The following is a 24,170-nucleotide window of genomic DNA, read 5'->3' on the forward strand; positions in this document are numbered from 1 at the left end:
GCTGCTTGGAGCAGATTGCATGTAAAAATGAATTTTCAACAAAACAGAAAATTATCTTTCAGAGCAACCAGCCTCCTTTAAGAATAAGGGTAGCAGGGAGCTCCACTGGAGAAGACAAGTGGTGTTTCTTGTAACTTTGTGTGTATTTCCTATTCTAAACTTCAGGAGTGTCATGTAACTTGCATTTTGCATAGTACTTGTACCTCATGGACCCATCACTTAAGGCTGTTCAATATCTGTAACTTTCTTCCCTGAATCCTTGGTGATGCTTCTTTAGCATTGACTCTCTGATTCTTCTTTTGCATTTAGTCTTTTTACATTGTTAGGTCTTTCTAATCTTAATATCTTTTTCCTCTTTTTCAGTCTCAAATGCTTTCTTGTATATCTTATTTTCTTCTTTCATTGTATTTTTCATTGCATGACAATCAAGGAGGGAAGAATAGCATGGAGTCTCAGCTCCATGCTACTGCTAGCAGTTACTGATGCACAGTGCCTTGTCAGCAGTCAGGTTTACCTTGCAGAGCAAGTCATGCTCAGTGTTGGAAGTGTGTTCAGACTCGAGGGAACTTTAGGTATATTCTATACTCAAATTTTCCTATTTTCTACAGCAAAAGAGAAATTCATTACCATTTCAGCAGAAACATAACTAAAGGAATTAGATGCTGCATACTATTTCTGTATTTTTTAAAAGAAAATTTATGTTAAAATAAACTTGCTGATTATCAGCCCTCCCTTCTGATGTTTTGAAAGCTAATGTGTAATCTTTTGTAAGCTAGTGTTTAATATTAGGATCATTGTAATTCTAAAATGATTCTGTCTTGCTAGTTTTGTCTGACACTCCTAATAAAGACCATATCTCTATTTGTAAAAATAGCAATGTCTTCCTGAGTCACAAAAATCCCTGTTGGAAAACCTTTAGGAATTCTGGTCCAGAAAATGGATTTGAATCCAGATTTTTTTCTTTCTTGGAAAATCTACTGTGCTGATGAAGGTTCACATTAGCTACCATGAAAACTACTGTGTGTATCAAGTCTCACCACATACAGGAGCAAACTTTTTACATGTAGCACAGTCCTGCTAAGTTTCATCCAAAAAAAAAACACCTGTGTATGTTCAAATACTTTGTATCATTATGGATGTATACAAAGAGCCTGTTTTGAAGACTGTACAGTAGTAGAATTGTTTTCTAATGTGTGGTTAATATTTTAAAATACTTGTCTGTGTAATAAATACAAAAGAAAGAACTGTTGTGCAGATTTACATCTTAGGGATTTTTAATGACTTTTTCAGCAAGAGATGAAAGGTAGATTTTTTTTTTTGGTGTGAGAACAAAGATTCAATTGGAATAGATGCTTTGGGGTTCCTTTGTGAATGCTAGAAGTTGATATCAAAGGCCTCATCATAATCATCCAGATCAGAGTGAGTTGTAATTACTGGCTTTGTTTACTGAGCTTTGTAATCAAATGGAGGTTTTCCCTTCTGACACTCAAAATAAACTGAAAATATCTCATGAATACTTGCTAGAATTTAGTGAAGTCACAACCTGCTGAAATTAACACATACTGTTTAAGACTTGCAGTGAAAGCTGAAATATAAACCTTTCATCCTTCATCTATAACTGTCTTTTCATTCTAACTAAAACACTGGTAATACTAACTGGTTTAGAAAGGATCTTTATATGAGGTGTGATTTTAGGAATTTGCTGCAAAGTCAACTTTAATTTCTGCTGCTTTTGCCTCTATATTCTGCCATTGGCTAGGTTGGATGTTATGCTTTTTTGGGGACACTCTTAAAAACTGATTAAGTGATGCAATACAGTTTAAAATCAGTTTAAATAATATATTTTTAAACTTACATCTACTTTAGTAGGTCAGATAATAGTCCAGCCCCACCAGTGTTTGCACTGGACAACTGAGGATGTAGTGACCAAGAGCAAAGGGGAGAAGCTGAAGCTTTGCTGGGCTTGGCTGCTGAAAGCAGCATTTCATGCAACTGTAATCTATTTTGGCTTCTAATGTCAAATTAACAATGATTTTTAGTGAGGAAATTTGGGTTCCTTTCCTTTTTTTTTTCTGTCCACTGCTATCAGTAGCCTAATTCTTACTGCACTCATTGAAGCCCCTTTTCACTAAGAGAAATGTCACACAATATTTTTTAATTGCTTACTTTCAGCAGCTGGGTGAGCTGCAACTAAATCTAATCTGGATTTACATAACATCAAGTTGGCTTTTCTAGCTTTTTTCTTTTTAACATTTTGTAATTTAATTTGTCCTTATATACATTTCTGCATTAATATACTTCCAGCAGTGAAGGAACTGATTTCTAGCAAAATTATCTTTTGGATCCCACTACCTCTGTAGCTGAAATTCCATTTTCTGTTACATTTAAAATGTAAACTTTTGAACAAAATAGTCAAGTAACTAAACAAATAATATACCTGACAACCAGCGGAATTTCAGTATCATACTGTTCACCACTGTTAATGTTCACCAGTGTTTAAAATTAATCTGAAAATTCTTCAACATTGAAACATTTACAACAAATGGCAGAGGAAAGTACCAAATTTAGATCTTATATTGCATATGAGGTTGAAGCCTAAGGTCAAAAAATCCCAAGTTATTAGAACAGAAGGTTAACAGTAGGAAATAGTCAATTTGCTTTAGTCTGGTAGGTTCACGGTACCTGCAAATCTATACAGAAGTGTTTGCCTTACTTGGTGGCTTTTGATTTTAGTATATGCATAGGGAAATTTTGTAGGTGATACTGCTTAGTTGTGTGGTGCCAGTCTTGGAGTTACTGTTGAAGTATTGTGTGATTCAGAGAGATCTGAGAGTTCTGAGAACACGACTTCCTGGTGTGCTCTGGTTTGTATGTAGTTGTGTATGGGGTGTGTGTTAGTGTAACTGAGCTACTACTGCCTTCCTGCCTCCCAGCACCTACACTGGACATCTCAAAGACATCAGCTGTAGTGATCTTAGATCTGACTTCTGAAAAGAAAACACTTGTCACTATCTTGTCTTGCCCTCTTCTGCCACTCCTTTCACTTTATGGTTATACCTAGGGGTGAAGAAAGCAGTGGAAAAACTTTCTGGTGACTGAAGTTTTCTACTTGAACTGCATAGTAATTAAATCACACTGAAGACACAATATAGTATTGTATTTGTTTTTCATTGATTCATTGAGTATAATTCATCACTTTTCCCCTCCTTCCTGCAGCCCTCAAGAGACAGAGTTTGTACAGCAGCCCTTTCAGTGCGGTCAGTTACGCGAGCTCCTACAGTCCAAATACCGGCAGCCCCTACAGCAGTGGCTTCAACTCTCCCTCCTCAACACCAGTGAAATCTGCTTTAGTGAAACAGCTCATACCTCCTGGTACCTCAGGTAAGGCACTGTGGCTGGTCTTTTCCTTTCTTCCTCCTCTTCCTTCACAAATATGCTCAGATAGACAACATTTGCATCGAACTAGAGTAAGAAAGACTCCAGAACTTTCCAGCATTTTGTAGGATGTGTGCATCACACATTTTAAGCTTTTGAGGAAGGGATTTTTGCGTACTCTCTGGCATGAGAAACATGTAAAATGTTTTCTTTGGGTGTCTGTGACCCAAGAATTACTGATGTATGTGATTAGCAGTTAGACCAAAACACCTGAGATCATTCTGTAGAGTTCCAAGTGGCTTCTGGAACTGACCCTGTAATTGACAGGGGTGTAAGTTCCATGGTAGCTGTTCAAAGGTTAGTTGTGAAGTTTTTTCAACTATCCTGTTGTTTACTAACTGAAACATTTGGTATGCAGTGTATCCAGCAATACCTCTGAGATGTGAACAATATAAGGAAGAAGCATACATTCCAGTTAGGCATTCCATGCTTGTAGCCTTTGTAGCCATCAGTGTGAGCATTAACTTCTGGCAATGTTTTCTACTTTTATTCTGCTCTGTAGACACTTTCTTTGCATGAAAAAATTTGGTGCCTGGAACATATCTCTACTCTGAAGTCAGGCTGTTGGCCTATTGTATATAATTTAAGTTAGCTTACAGGAAAGATGAAAAAACATTGCATTGACAATCCAGCTATCACTAGTTCACTGGACTTTTACAGAAGCCTGCACTGCATGAGAGCCATTACCCAGTTTTTATCTTGGTAGCTGTGCTCTGCATTGTGTGCTACAATGACATGTCTGCCTGAGGGACAGAGATGTAACAGGAAGTGGGAAGGCAGAAGGCAGCGAACAGGGAGAGTTTTTCCTTGTTATAGTTTCCATGTTACGGTTTAGCAAAGGTGTGTTTGTGGAACAGGTAGTATTCTTAGATAAAGTCTATTTTAAGCATTCTAAACTGAATCAATATTCATTGGATCAGCAAAAATGTTATTGTTAAGAAAGATCTAAACTTATATTTTACAAGTGTATACAGAGGTGAGACTGATAGCAGAGATGGAACCAGGTATGTAGTTGCTTTTTTGTAGAGCTGTGCAAACTTCACAGCAGTTGTAGCATGCTATGATAGACCAAATTATTTGCCACTAGTCTGTTTTGGGACTATGATTTTATAAAGTTGCCCATTTTTAGAAGGTAATGGCTATGACCTGCTTTTGTAAGTTACATTTTCAGCCTAGGTTTGCAATAAAATAATCAAATGTGTCAAATGGTTTGTCAGATCAATGTCTCAGTAGCAATTTCTTCAGACTGGTGGTTTTTACTAGGAAAGGAAATGCAGCTTGCCTTTTTTTTTAATTGTTTTTTTTAGTAACAACAATTCCTGTTACTTTATTTTCCTTCTATAGGTCATCTTAAAATTTCAGGAGATAGAAATCCTCCACTAAGTCCACAGTCTTCTCTGGACAGTGAATTAAGTGCATCAGAAATGGATGAAGACTCTATTGGGTCTAATTACAAGCTAAATGATGTTACAGATGTGCAAATTTTAGCACGAATGCAGGAAGAAAGTAAGTGGTTTTTTTTTTTCCTGAAATCAAATAGAGCCGTTGCATTTTGGTTTTTTTTAATAACTGCAGTAGTAGTTGCTTAGTAAGTGTGGAAAAGCATTATAACTTCTACTATGGATATACAAATGTAGTTTGCCCAAGAAAGCTGGTTAAGGACTTCAGCCTCCAGGCTAAACAAAGGAAGTTGCTGTGCAGAAGTTTTCTTTAGGAACAATGGACAAGACTTTTGTAAGGTACAGTATTTGCTAAAAGGATGGTTGTTTGAATGGACTACTGCCTGCCACCATTCTTCTAAGGACATTGGTGCCTTCCTGATGTAAGCCAGTCTTGTTCACATCAATGCTTAAATCATAATTTAAATCATTGAATTAAAAAGTCAATATGGCAAAGAATTATTAAGGAAAGTGCCTATATAGATGTCTATCTTTAATTATAGCTTTAGTTGAGACTTTTTGTCCCTCTGAATTTGCAGTGGTAATAATTTCAGATGTCTAACTAGGTGGTCTCCAGACTATTTTATTGTGTGTCCTTACCAGTGAAAAAAACCAAAACCAAATGCCTAATATATGTACTTTTTAATAAACTATAGACGTGTATTAATCTAATGTATAACATACATACATATACACAAAAATATAATTTTAAAAAGTATGAGATAAAGACGAGATAAATGCTGTTTTAAGAATATCAGTTGTTCAGAATTTTCTTGCTTTATGCCAGTGGATTGCTTTGTATATCCCCAGAGGTGTGGGCACCACACTTCAGAGACCACTGATCTAATACCTCCAGTTTCTCTAGGAGTAGCTTATTGTGTTGCTTTTTTGGTTAGATTCACTAACACATTGCAAGAGACATTTCACTGTGGCTGCTGTAATTGCTGTAGGATGTTACTTGATACCAAAATTATGATGTAGCCTGTGTTGCTAGTCACAGCCTGAGAGAGGAGATGAACATGTACATACACAATACACCTATACTGGTGATTGCTTTACTAGGAAAAGGAATGAGCTCACGTAATTCAAGTCGTCATTAGCTGGTCGATAACTTTTTGGTACTGATCGGAATTTATTTAATGCCTCCAATAAAAGGAGTTAAGGTGAGCCAAATCTGAGTTTGAGAACTGTGCAGGTATCTGTGTGCCCAGTCTCTAGTTGGAACCATTTGTGGGCTGGAAGCAAGTAAACAACGCTCTTGTTGTTGCCAGGCCTGCGGCAAGAGTACGCAGCCACGGCGTCTCGGCGTAGTTCTGGCTCCTCCTGCAATTCCACGCGACGAGGCACGTTCAGCGACCAGGAGCTTGATGCACAGAGCTTAGAAGATGAGGAGGATGGCACACATCACACAGTGCACCCTGCTGTCAGCAGGTTCTCACCATCACCTCGCAGTTCTCCCTGGCCTTCACCAAAACAATCCCCAAGAAACTCGCCCCGCTCCCGATCGCCTGCTCGCAGCATAGAGTACAGCAGAGTGTCACCGCAGCCCATGATCAGCCGCTTGCAGCAGCCTCGTCTTTCCCTTCAAGGCCATCCTACAGACTTGCAGACTAGTAATGTCAAAAGTGAAGGTAAAAAACGGTTTGAAGTTCATTACACGAGTAGCTGTGTAGTTACTCTATAAAGGAGTTTTGTCAGTGTGCAGTCCTAAAATTATGTGCCTGTGTAACATTGTGGTTTGATCTCTGAATTGCTGAAGAAAACGCAGAGCAAGCAAAGCTTCAGTTCTGCTGGGGCACCCTTACAGTGTGATAAGTTAATAGGCTTACATTTATTTTAGATGTTATCCAGTCAATGAGTATAATTGAGTTTCATAGTGACCAAGGTCTATATTTGGCAGGCAAATGCACTAAAATAAAGCAGGGAAACTCATTTACTAGTAGAGTTAGGCCTTGCAGATAACAGAACAAAATGCAGAGGAAAGTAACTGTGGTCAGATAAGAGTAACATGGTGATTTATGCATACCTATAGCCTGTGAGGCAGCTGAATGCTTTCTTCTGGTTGCACAGGACTCTGAAACTTTTTAATCATGAACATAGTCTTAAAAATATTTGTACTTAACTCATGCATTTGTTGGATATTTTAGATATCTCAAATCTGTGAAAACTGGTGTCTAATAAATAAAGTTTGGAGTAAATTCAATAGAGTTATACTATATTGGCATGGAACAAAATAATATAATCCTGATACAACTTTTCTTCTTGAATGTACTTTTTCCTAGTAGCCATCTGGCAGAAACTCCTTTTACTGGGATAAAATTTTGCAAGCAAGTTCCCCTTTCAACAAATGTATTTTTTATCCAGCAAGTAAGATTTTTAATTTAGAAAGAATATACATTTAAATATTAAGAATTCCCCTTACTAGTAATAGTGGTTTGGGGAAATTTTAGGTATCTAGGAAAATGTGCAACACACAAGCTAATCAATTATATTGTAACTTAATCAAGAATTCCTTTCCCATTCATTTCTTAAAATGAAAGTCTTAATGTGTGCTAGATGAGCTGCAGTAAAAATACCCTATGAGAGGAATGGTACCAAAAGCTAGTATCCCACATACCAGAGGGATCAAAATAGAGTATGTGATCATGTGTTTCTGAAACACTTCAAAGGAGTTATCTTGCAGTGGTTTTTGTGCAGTTGAGTGTTGCTTGGATATTCAGAGTTGATACAGCAGCAGCCAGAAAAAGTTGTTCAGGTTTGCTCTTTTGTTTGTTTTTTTTTTTAATATTCTTTGTCTAGAATGATTGGAGGGAAATTTGGTTGACAGGGTTCAACAATGTACCAAGTGCAGTACAAAGGAATGCAGACTGCTAAGTGAAGAAAGTACACTTATTGGAATATTCAGCCAATGAAGACTTAGTTTTGTTTTCACCTTTAGTGCTTGTGCATTGTAACCTACTTCTTCCCTGCATCCCTCTGCAGAATCAGGTTGGCCACTCATCCTGTCAAGGCATCTTCAGTCCTCTGTCCAAAGTATGTCATCAACCCAGCTCTGCATGGGTTGGAGATACACAGAATGTCATTAGACTTGAGAAGTACTTAATGACATCTTTTCATATTCTGTGAACAGTGGTACAAATATTAGAAGGCCCCTGACAGATCAGCATTAGCTGAGTAGATAAGTCAAGTCATGTGTGAAAGATGAAGCATAACTGGACACTTCAATAATGCTGTGTATGAAGAGGTCCTTACCAAGTGGGACTCTGTTATTTGTTGTGTAATGGACTGATATGGGACAGGGCAGTCTCAAAAATTCTCCAACATCTATGTTGTTTTTACTCTTCAGGCAAGCATTTTGTTACAAATAACCTTCTAGGTAAATAATTTGAAAACTGTGCAAAACTGCAAATTTGGTTTGTCTGTTCAGCTTTGATAATACTACCATAAAACCCAGAGAATCACAATCCAGATATGTTTCAATTTCAAAACACAATATGCTTGACTTTTTTCACCATAGGTGAGAAATAGACATTCTTAGATACATAAATATTTTGTATGTGATAGAAGAAGTAATGTAACAAAATATACTTTTAAATTGTAGTTTTATATGGCTACTTACATTTGGGGCTCAGCTACAGGTTCACAACCTGACCTTTGTCCAGCATCAGACTACACGTTGTATCTTTGTATTATTTCATACAGAAAAGCTAAGGCGTAGTCTTCCAAACTTGTCCAGGACATCCAGCATCCAAGCAGAGTCTGTGAAAAACAGCAGAAGTGACTCAAACTTCCAAGTGCCAAATGGAGGAATACCTCGCATTCAACCTCAAGCCTCAGCCAGTAAGTACCTTTAGTACTGCTTCAGTGGGAATTTCAGAGTTAAGTGATGGTGTTCAGCTGTCTTTGCCCAGTCTCAGGGCAAAGCAGAACATTGCATGCCACACTGGAGATGCTAATCTTGATTTGTAATCAGACTTTTGTGAATCTGTTTTTATGGTTTACAAAATAGTCGAAGTCTGGTTTCTTATTAAGGTGTCATTCGTAGTTTCCCAGAAGTATATGTAGAAGTAATATGAAGAATTATAAATACAGTATTTGAGCATGTCCAAAACTTTTCTTTCTAGGCTCTGAAAAAACACCTAGATGATGTTTATTGCTTTTTTTAACTAGTAAAACATGACCTGAAAGTGTTAATTTCAGTTTAGCCCTTTAAGTTAACCCATGTCTACAGTTTCTTTCTTTCTTTTTTTTTTTTTTTTTCTGGGCATATGGATTATATATCTAGTTGGCAATTTTATTTACTTAAAGTGTTAGTTACTTCCTAAAAATGGTTTGGATGAACCTGTGTCTCATAAAACATATTAGCCCATTGCTAGACTCCCATTGCTCTCCTAGTTTTTCCAAAAGTTAACTGCTGATATGAAAATACTGCTATGCTCACAAGTCTCTTGAAAATGGTGACCTTAAAGAAGCTAAAGCAAATGAAAATTAAATATTCAGTGTTTCTTTATATGTCAATATTGCCAATTCCTGTTGTTTAAATGTTTCCTGACCATTTCTTTTAAAACAAGTTTCTGAATTCAATAACCTTGTGTGACATTTTCAAGGAAAGAACACATTATGAATATTTTTATGTGAAGAGCTTTGAACTGTAAAAATTCTGTGATAAAGGTTCATCAGTAATCTAAATATTTGGCAGGAAATGTAAAAATGATGTTTGTGAATTTAACTAGGGGTATTTTACCTATAGAACAGTGAAGCCACAGTGGCATACCTGGTTGGTTGTCTTAAAGCTTTCAAAACTATGTGTTAAAGCTAACAAGTACAGTTAAATACAGAATAAGGAATAGAGACCAAGCCAAAGACTCCAAGGTTTCCATCTTTGTACAGACTCAGAGCAGATGTAAGGATTGCGTGGACAGTCAGTCCAGGTGTGTGATACTGCAGTAGACAGAAGTTAGTGTGACTTTACCATTGTTCATATAAGTTATTCCAGCATCCTTCCACCTTGGCCCTCTTCTTCCACCTTTGGCAGACACTCAGAAGGTGGGATTTCAAGCTGAAAGGACGTTTGTGTAGTTCAAATGCACAACTGTTACCTGTTTGGCAGCCTTATCAAAGTAGAAAGCACTCAGAGGAGTTGGGCAGCTGGTCTACAGCTGTGCTATTTCAGTGATAGGAAGAATTATCAAAATGAGCTGAAATAAATTTAATGAAAAAATATTTTTAGTAAAAATCTCTACAGATTTCATTTGGTGCTTTAGAATTGAGTGAACTGGAAAGGGAAGAGCATAGAGAGCAACTTAGCTAGAAGGCTGTTTCCAGAATTAAAAGTATATTCATGGCTAAACTTTCTGGAAAGACCAGACAACAGAAGACTCAGTATTCAATATTTAGTCAGTTACTTCATTGCACGAACCAAAGTGGTCTGATTGTGTTTATATTTCTTTTTTTCAACTTGTGGATGCATTAAGAATTACTAGGTAAATTTGCGTTTCTTTCATAGACAATTTCCCCAAATGTGAACCACTCTAGACCAACTTACATTTAAATGTAAGTTAAATATCATTAATAAAGGCCAGATTTCTAGCTTTTACAGTTTCCCTGCTCTTACAGATGTTTGTCAGAGTCTTGCTATTGACAATCGTAAAACGGTTTGTGTGTGAAGTCGATGAGTAAGTATCTTTGCTTAGTCCGGATTAAAAAATTTTCTGCAAAACTGTACATTGTATCAAGATTTCCAGAATTGTGTCCTTTTTATTGTATACTTTTTGTTTTATTGGTTTTATATTTTGTCACTTTGCACAAAGCACTGTTAAATTGCAGCAAATTTTTGTTTTCCCTTGGCAATGATTTCTGGGTCTTGGGATTTGAAGCTTCCTCATACAGCTGCTAGTTTTGCATGAGCTTACCTTTGCAAGGACGCTGGCTTGCCACCCGAGGTCACTACTTCGCTCCTTGTCAAAGATTCGCGGTTCATAATTTACTTGCACATTTGCTGTGGCTGCAATACTGAACTTGCTATGGTTGCTGGCATTCAAAAAATGAGCTAGGAATCCAGTAAGTTTCTGAAATGACAATTCCTCTTACAGTTTTATAGCCAAATTGTATTTGCTTGCTTACAGAAGAGAGGGAAGACACATGTGATGTGTTTAGAAGTACAACTGTAAACATGAAAACATAGGCCTTTTCACTTTTAGCTGCAGTGTCGTGAACAATCCAAATTGATTTTGAAGAGAGACTGAATTAAGTAGCAATTTTAACAATTTACATCTGATTCTCTGTGCCATTCTATACTTTTTTTAAATATGAAAGCTAGTAAATAGTTCACTTTAAAACACTAGAAGATATGGTAATATGTGTGTTCCCCAAGGAAATAGGTATTTTCTAAAGTGTTAGCGATGGGAAATCTCTGTGTTTGGGTCCTATACCACGTAGATTGTACAAAGCTCTAGAAATGGTAGGGTGACTTGCACGTAGGAGCTACCTGCTTTTAAATTCTGTGTGATGCTTTTGTACTTAGTGGCACTATGAGCACATGGATGCTTTTAAGAAGAGCTAAATACAAAACTTTCTCGAGCTGTAGATTCAAAGTATCAGTAAAGTGACTGGTCTGCTTGCCAAGATCCAACTGCTTGGCATGTTCAGAGTAAAAGGAGGAAGAGTAAGTTTTGAAGAGACCAAATAGTCCAGTTAGTTGATCAGAAGTAAATGTAACTACATGAGTTCAGCACGCAGCAGCTGTGACAGGGAATGTCACAGCACACAGAGCACTTCAAGAGCAGCAAGTGGTGTGGATAAACATGCACTGGGCGCTTATCTCAAACTGCATGTTTGCTCAGCATTGCTCAGATTGAACTGCCTAAGCTCTGTTCAGTGTTTCAGTGCACAGAAATGTTTTGCTATTGAGTGTCTATTTCCTAGAGTCTCCATTGAGAAGGAAGGAATTTGATATGTGCATATTTAAAATCCTTTCCATATCATCCCATCTCTCTGACTTGCAAGAAGTGTGAATAATGATGGGGGAAGAAAGTGCCATGTGCAGTAGCATATTGAAATTAGGACAAAACAAATTCAAATTATGAAGAAAGAAACTTTTCTTCATTTTGTGTGGTATAACAAAAACAGTGATTCTGTAGAAAATAATAAAGTGGAATTCTTGAGGACTGAAGCAGTCTGCCTAGTGGTCTGCCTCAGTAAATTTCTAGGAATTGTGCTCATATTTAGAGACCATACTGTACTTAATTGGCTGTTCACATGTATGCTTTAAAAAAAGTTTCCAGGAAGACCATGTGCCAGTTGAGTAAGAATTACATATTGCCACAGGCTATTTTGCATTAGATTCTAGTTGGTAGAACGAATAATGTTTTTATTAGTAGTAGGCACAGGCAGAATTTTACTGTTTATGAACAATCTAATTCCTTTTTGCTGTTTGTTGACCATGACAGTTTTAGTTAGTTATTAGGACTAAATTGAATAGCCTGCCTAGTCATAATTTCAGCATGATGTTAAAACATATGATGAATTTTTTATAGTTCATAAAATACTGTGTATTTTGCACTGACTGAAGCATAGGAAAGGTGATAGTAATCATTATATGCTATCAAACAAAAGGATTAACTAATATTAGGATTCAAATTATTCCCCCCCACCTTCTTTATAGCAATATTCAGCAACTGGTGATGGGATTATTCCTTATTCAGGGTCAGAATCTTTTTGCACAGATGTTCCTCCATCTTACTTCCTTCTCACTATGGAAATAACCCTTGCTAGTGCAATCAGTTATATTCTGCTATAAAACTTCATACACTGAGATAAGCAGAGATGTTTATTCATACATTATCATTTTATGAAGTCTCTGTGTAGTCAAAGCTTTATTTCATTGACTACTTTCCTCCTTCTCCCCCTTAAATGTGCTGCGATGGAAATAGGCTGAGTCAGTGCATTCCTTCTGGCAATAAGTAATTCTCTCCATGCCAAGATTCTGCAGCTCTCGGAACATTGGCTTCTCTCTTGGTAACTGGTAGGTAGTGAGGTCATTGCAAGGCAGCACCAGCCCTGAGTGTTACTAGGCAAAAGGCAGGATGAGGGAGAAAAGGAGCAATAAAAACCAATTTCCATCATGCTGGGTACATGCTGGCAGTTGATAAATCTTAGTGTTAAGTCTTCATTTTAAGCTTAAGTCCTCTTGCATACCTTTGGAAGAGGAGAGAAAAAAGACATCTCTCAAGAAGGCTTAAGTCTCCATAACTGAAGAATACAATTTGTTTATATGATGATCATATTAGACAAAGATTTATGCTTTTGTATAGTATTAGAATATTTTTTGAAAACACTTCTAAAATTAAAAATTTAGTCTTGCTAGGTCAAATACAACAGTTTAATTTTCATCTGTATCTAATCTTGCTCTCATATTGCTGTAGCATGTTTGCTAGGTGGCTTGTTCTCCCTTTGGTGTTTTAATTTTTGTTTTGCATTTCTGGGCATTTTGCCCTGCAAGAAGCTTTACTCTTACCAAATCTGCGCATTTTGCACTGCAAAATTTCTGACACACTCCTCTGCAACTCTTTGCCATTAAGAGCAAGCACCATTCACAAAACTCCATCACTTCCAGATTCATAACAGCTTTTTGAGTGTTTTACTCACACTGTTTCTTGATGCTTCACCAGTGGATACAATTCTGAAATTCCCAAGAAGTTTAGTTTTCTTATCTTCTTAGACAAATATAACACTTCTTGTCTTTCAACAGCTCTGCAAAGGCAGAAAAATTTGCCTCGTGCTGCCTTCAAAACCAAACAGTTTCTTCAAACTCCATCTACAAAAGGAGGTAATTAACTTACAACCTCTTATCAAGCTCCAGCAAATCTCAGATAATGGTTCGGTTCGCCTGCATTAAATCTCACATGTTCTAGATTATTAAACTTGCTCTTGCAATTACTGTAGAGATTAACCAAGTGGTCCTTGCTGTATGAAAGTTAACTTCTTGGTCTAAATATTGAAAATAAACTCTGTGTTATATAGGAGATTGAATTTTGAGATAAAAATCCAAGGAACAGTGACTTTCTAACATTAATCTGGAAATAGGGATTAGAAAAGTAGACTCCTAAATACATATTCACTAGGGCTGCATTTGTATAGGAATTCTTTAAATGGCAAAATACAGTTTTTAAAACAGAAGTTGTAAAAATACTCATACAATCCTTTGTGCTGGGAACAAAAGCTAACAAATTTATCTTTGAGAAGATGACTGTGGACTGTCAACTTATTTTGCATGTACTTGTGCTTTCTCTTTTCCTCTCAAAAACAGAAGGTTAATCCCAACACAGATGAATTAAGGTTTGTTGACTCAAGGAATTAGAGACTCTTGTATATAATATTCCAGTTTGCTAGTGGTTGAACTTGACTTTTTTTTTAATACAATGAAATATCAAGTCTCTAATACAATTAGACAGTTTTATCTGATTTTTAATCAGCTCTGGCAGCCTTGTATGTGACACTGCCTCAATTTCACAGTTAAGGTAAACAATGATTCTGGTTTTAAGCATAGTTGGTCTGTTGTCTATTACACTGAAGAAGATCTCATTTTAAAAATCATATTACACTTGAGACGAATTCATAAGCTTGTAGATGCTAGAATCCTTTGAGTGTTGTGAGAGTCACTGGTGCAGACATGAGGGACTGACAGAATGTACGTGTTTCTCTTGGGGCCAATGCCAACTCCTTAGAGTCATCTTCAAGCCATGCAGAAAGTTTTAGCAGAGTATGAGGCCTGTGGAACAGATTCACATGTCTTAAGAGGAAGTCTTTTAACAGTTTTCATACTTTGTACCAGATAAAGTTCTCACAATGTTCTGCTTTGCATAAGAGCACCATTGCTATTCCTCTGCAGAGCTTTCTTTGCTTTCTTTCCAGTTGGCCATGCCCCCCTCTGGCTGTCTGGAACACTTACTAGGTCAATGGCCTAGTCTGAGCCTGTAGGAATGTACAGAAAATCAGCTTTTCTTTGAGTTTATATTGTTTGTAAAAAATTATTAAACCTTAGAGAATGCGGAACAGAGCATATTGCACTGCCAGTTATATATTCCAGTTTATGGCTGTTGTCATTCCTTACTGCAAATGAGGACCCTTTCAGTTACTTGCTTTGTCTTTTTCAGTTATTTGCTATTTTATAGTCCTTAATGTGTTGGTTTTCTTTCTTCTGATCTGAGATCCTCCTCAGTATAGAAGTATTTAATAGTAATGAAGCAGAGAAATGAACAGCTGAGAGACAATTTATTTTACCTTCTTAAAATACTGTTCATTGCATAGCTTGACACCTTTCACACACATGTTGGCTTTTTTTTACCACTTTGTGGTAACATCTCCCCAGCACCTTCTCTTCTCCAGGCTGAAGACCTCCACCTCTCTCCAGATAGAGGAGAGATACTCATCCATGCTCTGTACCTGCTCCAACAGGTCCACATCTTTCCTGTACTGAGATGACAGATCAGTTTATTGATTCCAATAGTTATACCTCATCTGTTCTTTCATATTGGGGTGATTCATCTCATCATAATGGTTGTGGGTTAACAACTGCATTAGAATTTAATCTGTTTTCAAGTTGGTGTGCAGCAGCTGGCCTTGGAGTGCAAGCCAAATAAGTTTGCAGCTTCACAGCACCCTACTTTGCCACATGGAGATCTCGTGCTCCCTGCCCACAATCCAGGACAGAATCCAGAGAGGGTAGGACATCTAAATATCATAACTGCACCATGCCTTTTAATTTCTTTTTTTTTTCTTTTTTTTTTGGCTGCCAGATGTTTTAATTGTAGCTGTTTCTAGTTTACTTTATAAGGAGACTGAGTTGTGTAAAATTATTAAGCACTACACTTACATGTTTACATGTTTTTGTTGAACATGGATCAGCTAAATACTCTCCATGGTTACGCAGTTTCCAGATAGTCTGTGAGGCAGTACCTCAGTCTTTGTGATCCTGTCTTACAGATAGACCAAACTGACTATAATGAATATCAAAAACTGCTCTGAGACCAAATTCTTTATCTGTAGAACAGTACTATTAGGCAGTTTGCCAGACTGCATCATGTGGGCTGCTCTGGAAGACAATTCATTCCTTTATGCACAAGAATGAATATAGCTCTCAGCAATGTCTGCAATGCTGTGCTGACAGGAAATGTTTTGTGAATTGACAGCTCAAGTTTGCAGCATGGTAAAATATGGCCAGCAGAAGGTTAAAGAGGATGGAGAAGACTAATGTACTGGATCCTTACTTCTGCTGGGAATGCTGGAAGCTTACTTCTGTTGCAACTTTTTGTTGCTTGTATTCTTTACCTAAAATCCTTTTCCCTGTTGTGCCTGTAAGAGGCCCGAAGCTGTATTCAGCTTTTATACACTGGCGTTGCTTTGTTGGTAGTTGCTAACATGGTGCTGTGTTTGTGTTCCAAGCATTGTAATGAGGAGTTCAGTGATAAAAGCTCCCACTATTTACACTGTAGAGTCACTTGGAAATTCTGCAGATTTGATTGCATTGATGTTAACAGCTGAGGTCACGTTTTAAAAACTTACATATAATCTATCTTAGTCCTAGGAGCACTTGGATGCTCTTCTTGTCCAGTCATTCCATTGGTAATGCTTTCCTTAATCCATACTCTGGCTTGATGCCAGCTTTTATTTTAAGATTTTTTACTTAATCTCCCTGCCACTTAGCAACTGTCACGTGGTTTTGACCTCTCTGTCACCTTTTCTTGTCAGCTTTTCCCATGAGCGGCTTCATGCTGTGTTTGATATTGCTGTCAGGGGAAAGGCCCCCTTGGGTAATCCAGAAAGGAATCAAATCCAATTCACATCTCTAATGAGGTACATATTAATCTTCCTAGACATCCCCTATAAGAAACAGCTTCAGAATACAATTTCAAAATTACCAGTTCTTCTGTAGCCCATTTGGGATGCTGCATTCCTGCATTACCTGTCTCCTTTCTCACTCCTTCTGTTCTTACTGGATCTACCTTGAAAATGATAATAAAAGCTGTGTTAAGGACCAGCTTCTTTATGCACAACATCTGTCAAAAACGATGCAACTTTAGTCTTAGTATAAAACAATTATTTAGTAGAGGAAAGTATAGTTAATGCAGATTTACTAGATGTAAACATGCTTTTGTCACATGATTGATTTGATCATCCTGTGTTGACTCTTACTGACTCACCCTAATCACTTCGAAAAGCTGGTGAAATTTCATTCCATTACTAAGATGATGAGTTTATTTAAGTATTCTATTCAGTGATAAGTTATGCATAATTTGTAAATATTCCTCATACTTGTGAAGAATTATGCTTAAGGTTTGGCATTATCAAAGGACTGTTGAATATTCTGTCTTATTAACCTATCCCAGAAAGGACTGATAAGAAAACCTTGCATACCAACTCAGGTACAAAGTACTAGAAAACAGGTATTAGTTGTACCGATCATTTAGGTAATGTTTGTAAGAAGAGGAAGGCTATAAATTGTTAAGAGTTGTCTGGTTTAAGTTTCATTAAGCAGCACCTTAACCTCTTTGGTGTTGGGGGTTGGCTGATGTCATCCTTAATCCAAACTACAGCATTATACCAGTTACTAGGAAAAAAATTTACTCTATCCCAGCTGAAATCAGGACAGATAACGCCATCTTTTTTTTTTTCCATCTGCCAGAAAATGTGGGATGTAACTATATCTTTAGATGAATTCTAACTCAGTGGTTAAACAGAACAGCATTAAAGAAACACCAAGATGCTCTGTGCTCAAAGTTTCATCATTGAAGACTAAAATAGACTTTGAATCTGTTTAAAGCCCGTGTCACACTAGAATACTGTATTTTTCAACATGTTCTTTCACAGATGGGAATTATGTTCACATATTTCTGAAGTAGTTAAATTTCTTCTTAAGCCTTCTTCTCTATTTCTTTTGACTTAACTGATACAACAGTTATAGCCTGATTAGGATCACTTAGAAATCCAAATAAATATTTGTAGTCAGCAAAGAGGGCATTACAGTTATGATATCAAAAACACATGCCAAAGAGGACATCTGAATTCCTGTTTCTCATTGCTGCTTGATTGGCTGTATTCCATTATACATTCCATATTGTTTGTACAATCACATAAAGTAATTTCCAGTTGTTCATTTCAGTAATATTGTAACACAAGCTGAAAGCGACTTCTGTATTTTGCAGTACCCTCTTCGAGCAAATTCCGCTCGCCCGCGGCACCGTCTCCGTTGGCCCTGCGGCAGCCGGTGAAAGCGTTCAGCGCCCACGGGCCGGGCTCGGCTGCCTCTCCAGAAGCCGCTCAGCTGACGCACAGCAGTTCTTCACCAGGGCCCCTCGCAGCCCAGAGCTCAGGCTTGCCCAGCCCTGCCAGCAGTATTAACAGTACTACTCTCACCAGACCAGCAGGGATGAGGAGTGGCTTGCCCAGACCCAGTGCCCCTTCCACAGGGGGCATCCCAGTGCCTCGTAGCAAACTTGCACAGCCTGTTCGCAGGTGAGTCTCTGACAGGCAGTCTGAGGTTGAAGTTTTCAAAATTAATTTTGTTCACTGTGTATTTGTGCTGCTGCTTCTTGCAATTGTTATTTTGATCTTAAGGTTTTCAGAACAGAAATGGAAACCTCCATGTGAAGTATTTCCAAAACAGTTTTGAATCCAAACCGAGAGATAAAGGTTCGTTAATGAGAGAGTGAAAGTAAAGAGTGGAAGTGAAATTGGTAATGGAAGATACTGAACTAAGTAAATAAAATCTTAGTCTGGGCTGATAAGGCAGCAAGAATTTGTCTGCATGTGGTAAAAAGTTACCAAAGTACAGCTGACAAGAGAGTGACACATTCTGAAGTCGGAACTGCTTGCCTCCATAACTCAAGCAACACTACCATGGTGAGAGTAGTTTCTCTCCTTGGGCAGCTGGAAACTTCCAGAAGGAAGATGCACCGAGACATCTATAGCATTTGCTAAACCTAACATAAAAAGCACTGCAGTTAACCCCCAGGCTGAAACAGCGTTTTTAGCTTAAACATAACTGTGCTAACACCCAAGAATAGAAGTTGCTTGATGTGTCTTTTTGAAAACTACTGCGAGAGAGACTGAGTATTAACTGTAAATGTCGGTTTTCACTGAAGGTATTAAGTAGAAGCTGACATAAGGAAGCAGTCATCCATGAGAAATATTAAGGATCTCTTTAAACAGGAGGGAAAAACAGTTAGTCTGTAGTACTGTAAAAAAGACAAAATGGTGGTAAATAGCACAGTGGAAAAGTTCTGCTCTGCAGTGAGTGCTAGGCAGGGGAATGACAAGTGACTGTCACAGCACTGACTTTTGTGGTTAAAGCCTGCACTGATCAGCAATACAGAACTCTGTGGAATAAAAAGCAATTGTTTTGCTTGGAGTTTGCTAATAGTAATGAAGTGTGGTTGTCCAAATCACAGCTTATAGAAAAGTGTTTCACTTACTAAACTTTTTTAAAACTGACTTTATAAAATTTTTTTTTTTAAAGTTTACATGTACAGGGCAAAGGGAAATAGACCCAGCTTGCACCAGAGGAGGTTTAGATTGGGTATCAGGGGAAATCTCTTCACTGAAAGGGTTCTCAATCATTGTAACAGGCTGGCCAGGGAAGTGGTGGAGTTATCATCCCTGGAGATATCTGAAACATGTGTAGATGTGGCATTTTGAGACATGGTCTTGTGGTGGCCTTGGCAGTGCTGAGTTAATGGTAGGACTTGATGATCTTACAGGTCATTTCCAGCCTAAACAATTCCATGGTTCTATAATGCAGACTCTGTACACAGTGCAATAATCAAGTTTCCAGGAATGTCAGATTTTGATGTAAGCAAAATGCAATATTCTAAACAAGGATTTGCCTGTTTATATACATCACTGAAAAAATGGCCCATTTTAGGTGGAAGCAGATTAAGTTTGCATTTTCACAGAGTATAATAGCAATAAGTTTTCTATCTGTTTATTTATTTAGCCTTTTTCCTGGCGTGGTAGTTGCCAAGATACAACACATGAAACCTAAAACTGAAAATACTCTAGAGATTATCTTAAGTAAACTGTATTGCAGAGAAGTAAATGAATGAAGTGTATATTTCAGTTATTTATAAAATGTTTAAATTCTTATGTATTGTAGATAGAGACTTGAACAGTTATATATGAAACTGAAAAACATCTCATTTCATTTTAGATCATTACCCACTCCCAAGACATATGGCAACGTGAAAGATGAGAGTTGGAAAGATGGCTGCTACTGATCTGCACAGCTTAATGCAGAGTTCCAGTGCTCATGGATACTTCCTCACCAGGCGAAAAGACAGCTTGATTAAACAAACTGTTCAGATGTGACTCTTGGAATTTGTAAAAATTCCAAACCTCTCTGTCTCTAATTAGCACAAACTGGCAGAGATTATTATAAAGCAGCACTTTAATGACATCTAACATCAGATGTTTGGTGGTCATACAATCACTTCTACATTAAATTGCTATCAGTTCTGGGGGCTTTTTTATTGCTTGCTAAAAATGTTATCAATATGAGCATTTATGAGAGTGGCCAATGTCAGGGCAAAAATGAATGAATGCCAAAGAAATGCCCATCTTGAAAAACAGCAAGGATAACTATCAACACACATCATCCAAAACTTCATTTTCAGCCTGCTTTAACTCAGCAGAAAGATTGCTGAATATGTACTATTGAAACAAGGCTACATGAATCAGAGCTCATGTTCTGATTGCAGACTGCTACAGTGCTAGGGAAATGTTGCTTTTATCAATTGTATGAGATCCCAACTGGGGCTGGATCTGTCCTTCAGTACTGCAGAAAGAATCAGCAGCTACTCTGGAGGATTGGGCAGACAGGGAGTTGTAGCCATGACTTCTGTTGCATTAAAAGGTTTGAATGTAGCAGACACACACAATGCAATAGATAGATTGCATCTTTCCTATGTTGATTTATTGGCTTTACCTACTCCTGTGTCCGATTGCCAAAAGGGCTTAGTATCAGTTGTACAATCTTTCTAACTTTAAATTCCTGGCTCAGGAAAGATGGCCTTCACTATTGTAGCCACATTTTTAACACATGGCTTGCTATTTGGGGAAAAATTTTTTATAGCAGGTTTCCTTGCAAAAGAAAGAGCAAGTGATAATTTTGATTTATTCTAATACCATACCACTATACATGCAGCCTGCAGCAACTGTAAATGCTGATAGTTAAGGAGAAGGAAACACAACTATGCACTTGTAACATACAAATTTTAAGGAAATTAGTTGACTCTTGATGCCAAATGATATTCATTTAGGTGATGTTCCATGGTATGAGGGAGTTTTCTGTATCCTATTTTTTTACTTTCATCCATTTCTTAAATTGGTTTATTTTAAATTGTAAATATTTTTACAGAAGATATTGCCCATGTAAGTGTGTTTAAATATGTACTTTGCCTTACATATGTGTATCTTACATTACTGGTAACAGAATATGAAACCTGCTATGTCTGTTTACAAGCTATTAAACTCCTCTGGTGGCTCTGATTTACTCTAATACATTTTGCTCAGAACAACTGATATATTTAGCATTGAACCATTGTTTTCTGTTTTGGAAGACATCATACAAAAATCTGTACCTAAAGTTGTATTGAGTGGGACTAGTTAAGCGGAAGGGATTTTGTTTGAAGGTTTTTCAATATTTTGGATGTACAGTTGATGAAGTAAGAGAATGTGAATCCTTTGTGCAATGATTGACAAACACTACAAGTCAGCTTGGACGGTAGGTAGCCTTCAACCCCATTAGTAACTGAGTTTGGGACTGCTGGTGTATTTTGCTCCCACCACTAAGAGGATAACTAATCCTGAAATTCTAGCACTTGAATTTTAGGCCAACATTAACATATTCCTGGATGAAAAGCCATTCAATACTACTTGACTTGGAAGAAACCAAATAGGAAGGAGTGGAGACTAACTTGCAACTTAAACTACTCAAGCAAGCTCTGGGTTGATGGGTGATTTCACACACCAGACCAAGATGTGTGCTAAGACTTCAAAGTTGGGGTGTCAAATATACTGTAATTGTCAGATTGCAGCAGAAAGCACCTTTCACCAGTACAGAGCAGTGCATACCACTAATGCAGCCTTGAGTCACCTGCAGGTACAGGGAATGGATGTATCTCACAGCACTGTTCAGCAGAAAACAGGACTAGATCAAATGTGCATATTCTCAGTAAAGCCTGAATTTTAATATTTCAGCATTGTACAAATCAGTGCTGCAGTCTTCACTGAAGAAAGGGGAATTTGATGGATTGGATCAAACTTCACTTGACTCACAAATTTTGAAAGTCAGTTTAGGTGACAATATTGGGGGGTTTGCCATGGCTGCATCAAACTTGTGTACGTTTCCTTAAGTTAAGTAATTCATCGCTTGGGTAAATTCAGCTTGAGTTTTATAGGGATTTTTTTCTCTGCTATTCTCCCTGAAATACAGCAAATGACTTCCTGAGAAGACAGACTGTCTGTTTGCTAGAAAGCCTTTGTGCATTACCAGTTCATTGATATCAGGAAATCATGGGGCTCTGTGTTTAGAGATTTACTGCAGAATTGTGGAAATATGGATTTGATAAAATAGTGCCTATGATTTACTTAACTTATGTTTGATATAGTAGTAAGGGTTTTATGAATGTGGATTACTTTTTGTGCCAACAGCTTGGAATTGATGTATGTGTGTAGGCAGAAGGATTTATTCTGCTCCCAAAGTTATTTAATTTTTTTTTGTGTTTGAATGTTTTTGTAAGTGTTAAAAGTGTAAAAAAATATATAAAATATTCTTACCACAAAACACTTCCTGGATCATCATTTTTACAACAAAGTGTTTTTAAAATCTCTTAGAAATTTAGAGGATATTTTATGGGGGTTTTTTTGTCTGGTTGGTTGGGTTGTTTTTCAGGAACTGTATTCTCTTTTTTTAGAGGTTACCAGTATTGGTTTCTGCCTACTGTAATTCATGAACTGAGTACAACACTGTATTTGGGTAAAATCTGTGATTTCACTGACACACAGAGGTGGACTCATGCCTCTGTTCCAGAAGGACCCTGCATAGTTCAGATTTACGTGAAAAACTGTATTCTAAATTTGCATCCAGAGAGATTTGTATGGGCAGTTTGAAGTATACAAGCCTTCCTTTCCATTTTACAGGACTTCAGACCACCACATGAAACAAAATTTTAATTTTGAAAATTCTGGCATTTAGCAGAAAATTGACCCATGTAAAAGTGTACCTACTAAGCCCTCTTGGAACTGATAAGTACTCATTTTATCTACCTTCTACATGAATGCCTCCATCTTTGGCTCACATACAAGCAAGAAGTTAGTTTTGAACTTGGAACTTGGTATTTTTCTGTAATCTGCATTTTGTTATAAAGCAATGGATTCAATAGTAATGTGAATGCCATCTTTGCCTTGGTATTAATAAGGGCAGGTTTAATTCTATTTGATAGCCACTTAAGTTTAAAAGAATTTAAGCTATAAAACTTCTAACCCTTTATCCCAGCATAGTCCCCTATTTTGTAATTAAGCCAGTAAGTTAAAATGTTTCCCCCTAGTTAACGGACGTATTTATGGAGAACTGGCTTCAGACCTGCTGCTTCTAAAAGGTATTGCCACTTTCTAGTCTGCAGTCAAGTACCATTTGGCCCATTCCTTCAGGAAAGTAGAGCAGTGTCAAAATCTGGTAACTATTAGCCTTTTGCACTTCTCTTTTAGTAGGTTTCTGTAACAAACTCTTCTGTTTTAAACTGTTGTTTATAATTAGTATCATCGCCATATTGCAAGACTGAGGATTAGAAATAGTATTTTTCTCAGTTCTCATTCTGAGGGAGGGTGTGACAGCTCCTTTGGGTCCTCTTACATTTCATGTGTGTTCCCCTCTGGCAGCCCAATTGCAGTGGTGAAGGAAAAAAAGTTATGAACATATGAGGAGGCAGAAGGCTGAAAAGGCATATGCTGCTGGTCTTGAGATGGCGGCAGAGTGCACAATTCAATAATTTAAAACTTACCTTTTTTATTTCTCAGCAGTATTTCCATTAAAACAGGTATGGGACATGACCATGGCCAGCAGTATTGTCTGCAATTCTCCCTCTTTTGATTGGAACAGAACAAACTTTGGATTTAATGTTTAATTTTTAACTAAAACAGGCAACATGTGAGGTTGCTTTGATTTAACAAACAAACCAGAAGGCCCACCTGCTCCTGACTTGCATTTATGCCATGTGCAGTCCGAGTGTGACCCCTACAGGC

The 24,170-nt window shown here is 37.4% G+C and overlaps 1 protein-coding gene across 7 annotated transcripts in view; it reads left to right on the forward strand.

Moving 5' to 3' along the window:
* Positions 1-22,696, forward strand: part of SLAIN2 (SLAIN motif family member 2) — a 34,179-nt gene extending 11,483 nt beyond the window's left edge. The window contains exons 3-9 of one of the 7 annotated variants that reach the window (XM_054292475.1): positions 3,217-3,381; positions 4,780-4,941; positions 6,146-6,505; positions 8,577-8,714; positions 13,624-13,701; positions 18,077-18,386; positions 20,080-22,696. In XM_054292475.1, the coding sequence (XP_054148450.1) occupies positions 3,217-3,381; positions 4,780-4,941; positions 6,146-6,505; positions 8,577-8,714; positions 13,624-13,701; positions 18,077-18,386; positions 20,080-20,146 (1,280 nt within the window). In that variant the 3' untranslated portion in view covers positions 20,147-22,696. The other 6 variants (XM_054292496.1, XM_054292482.1, XM_054292487.1 and 3 more) reach the window with 6 other exon arrangements.
* Positions 22,697-24,170: the final 1,474 nt, after the last annotated feature.

Source organism: Melozone crissalis, unplaced genomic scaffold (genome assembly GCF_028551555.1).
Source record: "Melozone crissalis strain CALT ecotype California unplaced genomic scaffold, PUWL_Pcris_2 ptg000006l_1, whole genome shotgun sequence".
NCBI classification, from domain to species: Eukaryota; Metazoa; Chordata; class Aves; order Passeriformes; family Passerellidae; genus Melozone; species Melozone crissalis.